Source organism: Chiloscyllium plagiosum, chromosome 7 (assembly GCF_004010195.1).
Source record: "Chiloscyllium plagiosum isolate BGI_BamShark_2017 chromosome 7, ASM401019v2, whole genome shotgun sequence".
Lineage (NCBI taxonomy): Eukaryota > Metazoa > Chordata > Chondrichthyes > Orectolobiformes > Hemiscylliidae > Chiloscyllium > Chiloscyllium plagiosum.
In genome coordinates this window covers 116395060-116405130 of record NC_057716.1, presented here as the reverse complement: position 1 = coordinate 116405130, position 10071 = coordinate 116395060, and the positions used below count along the sequence as shown (strand labels likewise).

The 10071-nt window shown below is 42.2% G+C and overlaps 1 protein-coding gene across 1 annotated transcript in view; it reads left to right on the top strand.

Annotated features, from left to right (window-relative positions):
• Nucleotides 1-2380: 2380 nt before the first annotated feature.
• The window catches only part of LOC122551965, a 23403-nt gene continuing 15712 nt past the window's right edge, over nt 2381-10071 (top strand). The window contains exons 1-2 of the mRNA XM_043694536.1: nt 2381-2462; nt 4319-4491. Coding sequence (XP_043550471.1) covers nt 2381-2462; nt 4319-4491 — 255 coding nt within the window. The remainder of the gene's footprint in view (nt 2463-4318; nt 4492-10071) is intronic.

Here is a 10071-nt window from a genome sequence, read left to right as displayed (position 1 = left end):
AAAAAGAGTAACTCGGGAGAAAATAGGGCTACTTTAAGATCAGCAAGGCTGCCTGTGCGTGGAACTGTAAGAGATGGGTGAGGTACTAAACGAGAATTTCGCATCAGCGTTTACTGCAGAGAAGGATATGGAAAAGCTAGAACTTGGAGAAATAAATAACGATATCTTGTTCGGCACAATATCGTGGGCCGAAGGGCCTGTTCTGTGCTGTATTGTTCTATGTTCTAGATCAAATCCTCCAACTCTGGCAACATCCTTGTAAATCATTTCTGAACCTTTTCAAGTTTCAAGTTTCATATCATCTTTCCGATAGGAAGGATACCAGAATTGTACACAATATTCCAACAGGCACATAGCCAATGTCCTCTACAGCCAAAATAAGACCTCCCAACGCCTGCACTCAATATTCTGACCAATAAAGGAAAGCATACCAAACACCTTCTTTGGCACAGTGCCTCAGTGGTAAGCACTGCAGCCTCACAGCACCAAGGACCCAGGTTCGATTCCAGTCTCAGGCGACTGTCTGTGTGGAGTTTGCACATTCTCCCCGTGTCTGCGTGGGTTTCCTCCAGGTGCTCCGGTTTCCTCCCACAGTAGGTGGGAATTGGCCATGCTAAATTGCCCATAGTGTTAGGTTACTCTTCGAAGGGTCGGTGTGAACTTGTTGGACCAAAGAGCCTGTTTCAACATTGTAGGGAATTTAATCTAATCACTATCCTATCTACCTACGATTCCACTTTCATGGAGCAACACTCCCTAGGCCTTACCATTAAGTGTATAAGTCCTGCTCAGATCTGCTTTCCCAAAATGCAGCACCTCGCATTTATCTGAATTAAACTCCATCTGCCACTTCTCAGCAAATGGCCCATCTGATTAAGATCCCATTGTAATCTGAGGTAACCTTCTTTGCTGTCCACTACACCATCAATTTTGGTGTCATTTGCACACTTACTAACTCTATCTCTTAAGCTCATATTCAAATCATTTATATAAATGATGAAAAGTAGTGGACACCAGCATCGATCCTTGTGGCACTCCACTGGTTACAGGCCTCCAGTCTGAAAAACAACCCTCCACCACCACATCTGTCTTCTACCTTTGAGCCAGTTCTGTATCCAAATGGCTAGTTCTTCCTGTATTCCATGTGATCTAAAGTTGCTAACTAGTCTCCCATGGGGAACCTTGTCGAATGCCTTACTGAAGTCGATATCGATCTCATCTACCACTCTGTCCTCATCAATCCTCTTTGTTACTGCTTCAGAAAAACTCAATCAAGTTTGTGAGACATGATTTCTCACACACAAAGCCTTGTTGACTATCCCTAATCAGTCCTTGCCTTTCCAAAGACATTTACATCCTGTCCCTCAGGATTCCCTCCAACAACTTGCCCACCACTGAGGTCAGGCTCACTGGTCTATAGTTCCCTGGTTTGTCCTTATCCCTTTTCTTAAACAGTGGCACCATGTTAGCCAACCTCCAGTCCTCCGGAACCTCACCTGTGACTATTGATGATACCAATATCTCAGCAAGAGGCCCAACAATCACTTCCCTAGCTACCCACAGAGTTCTCGGGTACACCTGATCAGGTCCTGGGGATTTATCCACTTTTGTGTGTTTCAATACATCCAGCACTTCCTCCTCTGTATAATGGGCATTTTTAAAGATGTCAGCATCTATTTCCTTACATTCTATATCTTCCATGTCATCTTCCACAGTAAGTACAGATGCAAAATACTCATTTAGTATCCCCCACATTTTCTGCAGCTCCACACAAAATCCACCTTGCTGATCTTTGTGGGGCCCTATTCTCTCCCTAGTTATCCTTTTTTTCTTAATATATTTGTAAAAACCCTTTGGATTCTCCTGATGTCTATTTGTCAAATCTATCTCATGTCCTCTTTTTGCCCTCCTGACTTCCCTCTTAAGTATACTCCAACTGCCTTTATACTCTTCTAAGGATTCATTTGATCTATCCTGTCTATACATGAGTTTGGGTCTTGTGATCAGATGCTCCTTACTGAAAGAGGCTAAGTGAATTGGGTCCATAATTCCCGGAGTTTATGTGAATGGGTGATCTATTGAAACATGCAAGATCCAGAATGTACTTGTCAGAGTGAGAGAGGTGATATCCCTGAAAGGGGAATCCCAAGCACAGCAGGACAGTCTCAAGGCAAAGGGTTGATGGTTTTGGACTGAGATGAGGAGAAATGTCTTTATTCAATGGCATGCAAATTTTTGAAATTCTCTACCACAGATGTTCCACAATTGAATATATTCAAAACTGAGACTGACCTTTAGGGCCCTGGAGGGTGTTGTGGAACAGTGAGACCTTGCAGTTCAGATACATAATCCATTGGAAGTTATGACCCAGTTGGGCAGAATGGCACAAAGGTTATTTGGCACGCTTGCCTTCAGTGCTCAAACCATTGACCTGAGGAGTTGGGAGCTTCAGGTTGCTCGATGTTGGTGCGGCCACTTTTGGAGTATTGTGTGTAGTCCTGGTCACCCTGATATATGGAGGATATTATTAAATTGGAGACGGTACTGAAGAATGTTTCTGGGACTGAAGGTTTTGGGTTATCAGGAGAAGTTGCATTTGCTGGAACTTTTTCACTGGATTGTAGGAGATGGAAGGATAACCTTATAGAGTTTTATAAAATCAGGAGGAACATGGATAAGGTGAATAACAAAGGTCTTTCCTCTCAGATCGGGAAGTTCAAAATGAGAGGCCATGATTTTAAGGTGAGAGAAGAAAGGTTTGAGGATTTGGGCCAAACACAGACAAATGGAACTGAACTTGGTTGGATGGATAAGTTGGACTGCGGAGAATGTTTCTGTGCTGTATGATTCCATGACTCCATAACATAGTAACATTCGTGGATGATACTAAAACACATGGGAAAGCATGCTGTGATGAGGACATATAGCGGTTCCAGATGGACAATGATAGGCTAGGAGAATAGGCCAGAATCTGGCAGATGGAGTTTAATGTGGGTAAGTATGAGATTGTCCATATTGGTTGGAAAAACATCCAGGCAAATTATTATGTAAATTGGAAACAGATTCAAAGTTTGTCAGTGCAGAGGGATCTGGCATCTTTGTGCGTGAAACACAGTAAGCGGATATGCAGGTCACCATACAATAAAAAAGGCAACTGGAATCCTAGCATTTATTCCAAAAAGACCAGATTATAGAAGTAACGAAGTGTTGTTGCAATTTTATAATGCATTGATGAGACCACATCTAGAAAATTGTCCAGCTTTGATCTCCTTACTTGAGGAAGGATGTGTTGGCACTGAGGCAGTTCAGAGGTTGTGCACAATGCTGATTCCATGGAACATCAGGCTGTCATACAAGAAATGGTTGAATCACTACAGTTAAACTTGCTGGAGGTGAGAAGAATGAGAGGGTATCTGATTGAGGCATTTAAAATATATAAACGACTAAATGCAGATGTTGAGCAGATGTTCCCCCTTGTGGGACAGTCTTAAACAAGAGGGCAGAGGTATAGAGTGAGAGGAGGTAAGTTCAAAATGGAGATGAGCAGTAATTATTCCTCTCAGCGAGTTGTGAATCTGTGGAGCTCACTGCCCAGAGTGCAGTGGAGGCAGAATCAAGCAACACATTCAAGGAAGAAATAGATATGTTTGTAATGAAAAGTCGGATAAAGGGCTAGGGGGAGCAGTCAGGAAAGTGAGGTTGAAACCAGAATTAGATCAGCCATGTTAACTTGTGAAGTGACTCAAAGGGCTGAGTTGCATACTCCCACCCTGAATACCTGTGTTTCTATGTTCCTATGTATGGAATCTGGGGAGAGTATGGATATATCAGCGGTTGTCCTGTGTAACATCAGCAACATGTATGATTTCTAAGTTCTGATTCAAGTTGAAGGTCCAGTCCAAGACAAGGTCAAATCTCAATTTGTACAAAATTGCAATGGTCCAAATATGGTCACTGAAAATGCCTGAAGCATTCTGATCTGAATAGTGTCAGATCTATTGGTGGGATAGGTGTGGTCTGGATAAATATGATTCTGAGTTAGTTCCTCTTCCAGGTCCTTCTCTATTCAGGGCATGGGCTTGTCCTCAATGAGAATTTAATCCATTTGGTGATTGATCCTGTGACTAAGGAATTTTGGATGTTTTATTTCACTAAATATGCTTGTTGTAATTATTGTCATGACAGTTTTAAACAGGGATGAAATCCATCCTATCATTTATTTTTATGTATCAAATTCCCATCCTTCCTCTATATGAAAGGCATAGAGTGTATTCCTAAATAATTTACAGTGTTGTTTTGTCTCCTGTCTCTTTTACAGTAAATTTACTGGCGATTATCATTTTGGCCCGGGGAAAGTGTGGCCTCTGCACCTGCACATCTCGGTACCTGGTTGCCATGGCATCTGCAGACCTATTGGTCATTATCATTGAGGTCATGTTGTGGCGCATCCTTTATTATTATGTCCCAGGTTCATTTCTGTACATCACACCGGTATGCAACGTTATGAATATCCTGAGGCGTGCGGCGACTGACTGTTCTGTTTGGTTCACTGTCACTTTCTCTTTTGATCGATTTGTGGCCATTTGTTGCCAAAAGCTGAAAACAAGTTATTGTACTGATAAAGTAGCTTTGATGATTTTATCAATATCTTGCATTCTGTTCTGTTTAAAATGTGTCCCCTACTACTTTACACTTGAAGCTGGCGAGGTAATCAACAATATCCCATGGTTTTGTTACATAAAAGAAAACTTTCATACTGAGCCTGGATGGATAGGATTTGATTGGTTTGACAAGATTATAAACCCATTGCTGCCGTTCACCTTAATTGTGTTACTCAACGCTCTGACAGTCAGACACATCTTAGTCGCCAGTCGAGTCCGTAAGGGACTCAGGGGCGGAAGAAAAGTAGAGGATAATTTTGACCCCGAGATGAAGAGCAGAAGGAAATCTATAGTTTTGCTTTTCAGCATATCGGGCAGCTTCATCCTTCTGTGGATGGCGTTTGTCATACATTTCTTATATTATTACACTGTTGGTGCAAATACCAGAGATTACAACAACTCACAATTTATATTTCAAAGAGTTGGATTTATGCTGCGGAATTTAAGTTGCTGCACAAATACATTTATTTATGTGGCTACTCAGTCGAAATTTCGAGAGCAATTCAAGAGCCTGGTGAAATACCCGATTGCATCAATGATTCAAGTAATTCATGAGCAAACCAACCAGCAGCAGCCAAGAGGCAGGTTCCAGTGATTTGAATTCACTGGCGGAGTTCTTGTCCAAAGACTCTAAATAGAACCAAAAGCAGGAGTGATGCAATCTGGCAACATGTGAATAACTGGAGTAGCAGTTGTGATCCAGGCCGGAGCAGGTACAGTGCTGGCTGTATAAGGTCAAGAGCCTGGTGAAATACCCGATTGCATCAATGATTCAAGTCATTCATGAGCAAACCAACCAGCAGCAGCCAAGAGACAGGTTCCAGTGATTTGAATTCACTGGAGAAATTTTTGTCTAAAGACTCGAAATAGAACCAAAAGCAGGAGTGATGCAATCTGGCAACATGTGAATAACTGGAGTAGCAGTTGTGATCCAGGCCGGAGCAGGTACAGTGCTGGCTGTATAAGGGGAAAGGAAAGGTCTACCATGATATCTCAACCTCCTCAATGGGTTCGAATCTCATCTTACTTTTAATCGAGAAATGAAAATAGAATAAACTTTTTCTTACTGAACTCAATGTACTACAGATGCTGGAAATTGATATGTGTATCCATTTATTCCTCCCTTTTCTTTCAGAAACATTCTACTGAGCTGATCGTCCTTCCATTATCGCCAGATTGTCATAACCAATTTGTTTTTTCGAACACTTTATTCCACCCCCACCGCTATAATTCACTCTTTTTTATTCCACTCTAACTATCTTCTCTTTTTCTCTTATTCTTGATTATGACTAATTGAACTCACTCCTGCTTTTTCTGATGACTGATGTACCTTCCAGATTTCTCCTCCTCATCGTCTCTGTCTTTGCGTGTGAGTCTCCATAAAAGCACATGGATGCTGGTGGTGTCCTATGTCAGCGTGGATACACGGTTCGTGGTCTAAAATGAAACTGAGAGTGGGCATTCCTGGGTGGTCTTTAGGTTAGCAAACCTACTGAAGAAAATTTGGGACCTCAACCTTTGCCAAATTTAATTCAGCTAAATGCGAGGTGCTGCATTTTGGGAAGCAAATCTTAGCAGGACTTATGTACTTAATGGTAAAGTCCTAAGTGGGTGTTGCTGAACAAAGAGACCTTGGAGTGCAGGTTCATAGCTCCTTGAAAGTGGAGTTGCACGTAGATAGGATAGTGAAGAAGGTGTTTGGTATGTTTCCTTTATTAGTCAGAGTATTGAGTACAGGAGTTGGGGGGTCATGTTGTGGCTGTACAGGACATTGGTTCGGCCACTGTTGGAATACTGCATGTAATTCTGGTCTCCTTTCTATCGGAAAGATGTTGTGAAACTTGAAAGGGTTCAGAAAAGATTTACAAGGATGTTGCCAGGGTTGGAGGATTTGAGCAATAGGGAGAGGCTGAACAGGCTGGGGCTGTTTTCCCTGGAGCATCGGAGGCTGAGGGGTGACCTATTGAGGTTTATAGAATTATGAAGGGCATGGATATGATAAATAGACAAAGTCTTTTTCCTGGGATGGTGGGAGTCCAGAACTAGAGGACATAGGTTTAGGGTGAGAGGGGAAAGATATAAAAGAGACCTGAGGGGCAACGTTTTCACACAGAGGGTGGTACATGTATGGAATGAGCTGCCAGACGAAGTGGTGTAGGCTGGTACAATTACAACATTTAAAAAAGCATTTGGATGGGTATATGAATAGGAAGGGTTTGGAGGGATATGGGCCGGGTGCTGGCAGGTGGGACTAGATTGGATTGGGATATCTGGTCGGCATGGGCGAGTTGGACTGAAAGGTCTGTTTCCATGCTGTACATCTCTATGGCTCTAAGTTATTTGTTTGGTATGGATGATCAGGCAGAGCTTGCTAGATTTGCTCATGAATCAAATGTGTGTGGAAAAACAAATTATAAAGTGGATGTAAAGTCACCTATAAGCTCTCTGAACAGTAGTTCAGCAAGAGAAAACACATATTGAGTTAACGGACTTAAACTGGCGAGATGTGCAAGTGAAGAATGAAGAGAAGCAAATTATTAGCAATGAGTTGAAAGGGAAAGAAAGTAACAAGAAAAGTGGAATTGAGCAGAAACAAGGTCAGCCATAATCGGATGAATTGGCAGATTAGGTCTTGAGGGGCTGAATTATCTATTCCTGCTCCTAGTTCTTATATTCTTATGTCTTATATATTCTTATATTTCCTTCCTACATGATGAGAGGGTGCAAGAGCTCTGGTCTATCCATAGATCTGGTTGTTGTAGAACATGAATTGCAAAGGCATCCTCCTAATACCATAAGGTATAGAATGAACCACTCTACAAAACTCGATGGTGTCTGCAATTTGTTTAACACTTTCCCCACATTTTCATCGATGTCATTTTTGTATATAACAAACAAAAAGGGTCCCAGTACTGAGGCTTAAGGAATTACTTTGGGAATAGTGATCACAATTCCATTAGTTTTAGAATACTCATGGACAAAGATGAGAGTGGTCCTGAAGGAAGAGCGTTAAATTGTGGGAAGGCCAATTGTACCAAAATTTGGCCGGAGCTGGGGAATGTAGATTGGGATCAGCTGTTTGAAGGGAAATCCATATTTGTTACATGGGAGGCTTTTAAAGAGAGATTGATCAGAGTTCAGGAGAGATATGTTCCCATGGAAATGAGTGATAGAAATAGCATGATTAAGGAACCATGGATGACAGGTGAAATTGTGAGACTAACTAAGAGGAGGAAGAAGGCGTACATAAGGTCTAGGTGACTGAAGACAGATGAACCTTCAGAAAAATATCGGGAATGTAGGACCAATCCGAAATGAGGACACGGCCGAGGGATATTTCGTTCAGTTAATTGAATTCTGGATAATCATATGCCAGATAACATAGTTTAGCCAAGCATTGGGACGTTGCGATATTAGGATAATCAACTGCAGATAATTGAGGTTCCTCTGTATAAGGAGCAGGAGGGTACCTAGAGAAAGGGTTGGCCCACTCAAGGACAAAAGAGGAAAGTTATGCATGGAGTCAGAGAAAATGGGTGAGATTCTTAATGAGTACTTTACATCGGTATTCACCAAGGAGAGGGACACAACAGATTTTGAGGTTAGGGATAGGTGTTTGGTTACTCTAGGTCAAGTCACCATAAGGAGGGAGGAAGCATTGGGTATTCTAAAAGGCATTAAGGTGGCCAAGTCCCCAGGTCCAGATGGGATCTATCCCAGGTTACTGAGGGAAGTGGGAGAGGAAATAGCTGAGACCTTAATAGATACCTTTGCAGTGTTCTTGAACATGGGTGAGCTCATGGAGGGCTGGAGAATTGCTAATGTTGTCCCCTTGTTTAAGAAGGGTAGCAGGGATACTCCAGGTATTTATAGACCATTGAGCCTGACATCACTGTTAGAGAAACTGCTGGAGAAGATACTGAGGAATAGGAGCTATTCCCATTTGGAAGAAAATAGGCTTAACAGTGATAGACAACATGTTTTGTTTGCAGGGAAGGTTATGCCTTACCAACTGAATAGAATTCTTTGAGGAATTGACAAAGTTGATTGATGAGGCAAGGGCTATAGATGTCATATACATTGTCTTTAGTAAGGCATTTGATAAGGTTCCCTATGGTAGGCTGATGAAGAAAGCAAAGTCACATAGGGTCCAGGGTGTACTAGCTAGATGGATAGAGAACTGGCAACAGGAGACACAGAGGAATAGTGGAAGGGAGTTTTGCAAAATGGAGAACTGTGACCAGTGATGTTCCACAGGGATCCATGCTGGGGCCACTGTTGTTTGTGACATACAAACATGATTTGGAGGAAGGTATAGGTGGTCTGATTTGCAAGTTTGCAGATGACACTAAGATTTGTGGAGTAGCAGGTAGAGAAGGGGACTGTCAGAGAATGCAGCAGAATACAGATATTGGAGAGTTAGACAGAGAAATGGCATATAGCGTTCAATCTGGGCAAATGCAAGGTGATGCATTTTGAAAGATCCAATTCAAGAGCGAACTATACAGTAAATGGAAAAGGCCTGGGGAAAATTGCTGTACAGAGAGATCTGCATGTTCAGGTAGAATTGTTTCCTGAAGGTGGCAACGAAGGTCAATAGAGTGGTCACGAAGGCATACAGCATGCTTTCCTTCATCGGGGACAGGATATTGAGTACAAGAGTTGGCAGGTCATGTGACAGTTGAATAAGACTTTGGTTCGGCCACATTTGGAATACTGCGTACAGTTCTGGTTACCACATTGCCAAAAGGATGTGGATGCTTTGGAGAGGGTGCAGAAGAGGTTCACCAGGATGTTGCCTGGTATGGAGGGTGCTAGTTATGAAGAGAGTTTGAGTAGGTTAGGATTATTTTCATTAGAAAGAAGGAGACTGAGGTGGGGGGACTTAATTGAGGTCCACAAAATTATGACAGGGAGAGACAGGGTAGACCGCAAGAACCTTTTTCCCCAGAGTGGGGACTCAATTAGTAGGGGTCACGATTTCAAAGTGAGAGGGAAAGGTTTAGGGGAGATATGCATGGAAAGTTGTGAAAACATGGAATGCATTGCCAGTGGAGGTGGTAGAAGCAGGTACGATAGCATCATTTAAGATGTATCTGGACAGATACACAAATGGGCAGGGAGCAGAGGGATACAGACCATTAGAAAATAGGTGACAAGTTTAGCAGGAGGATCTGGATCAGCACAGACATGGAGGGTCGAAGGACCTGTTCATGTGCTGTCATTTTCTTTGTTCTTTGTTCTTTGCTTTGTAATATGTTGGGTATGTGGATGAGTTTAATCTTAGAGGAGGATAAAATGTTGGCACAATATTGAGGGCTAAAGGGCCTGAACTGTGCTGTCATGTTCTATGTTCTATGTAACTATGTCTACATCTTTCTTGATTTGAAGGTGCCAGTGTTGGACTGGG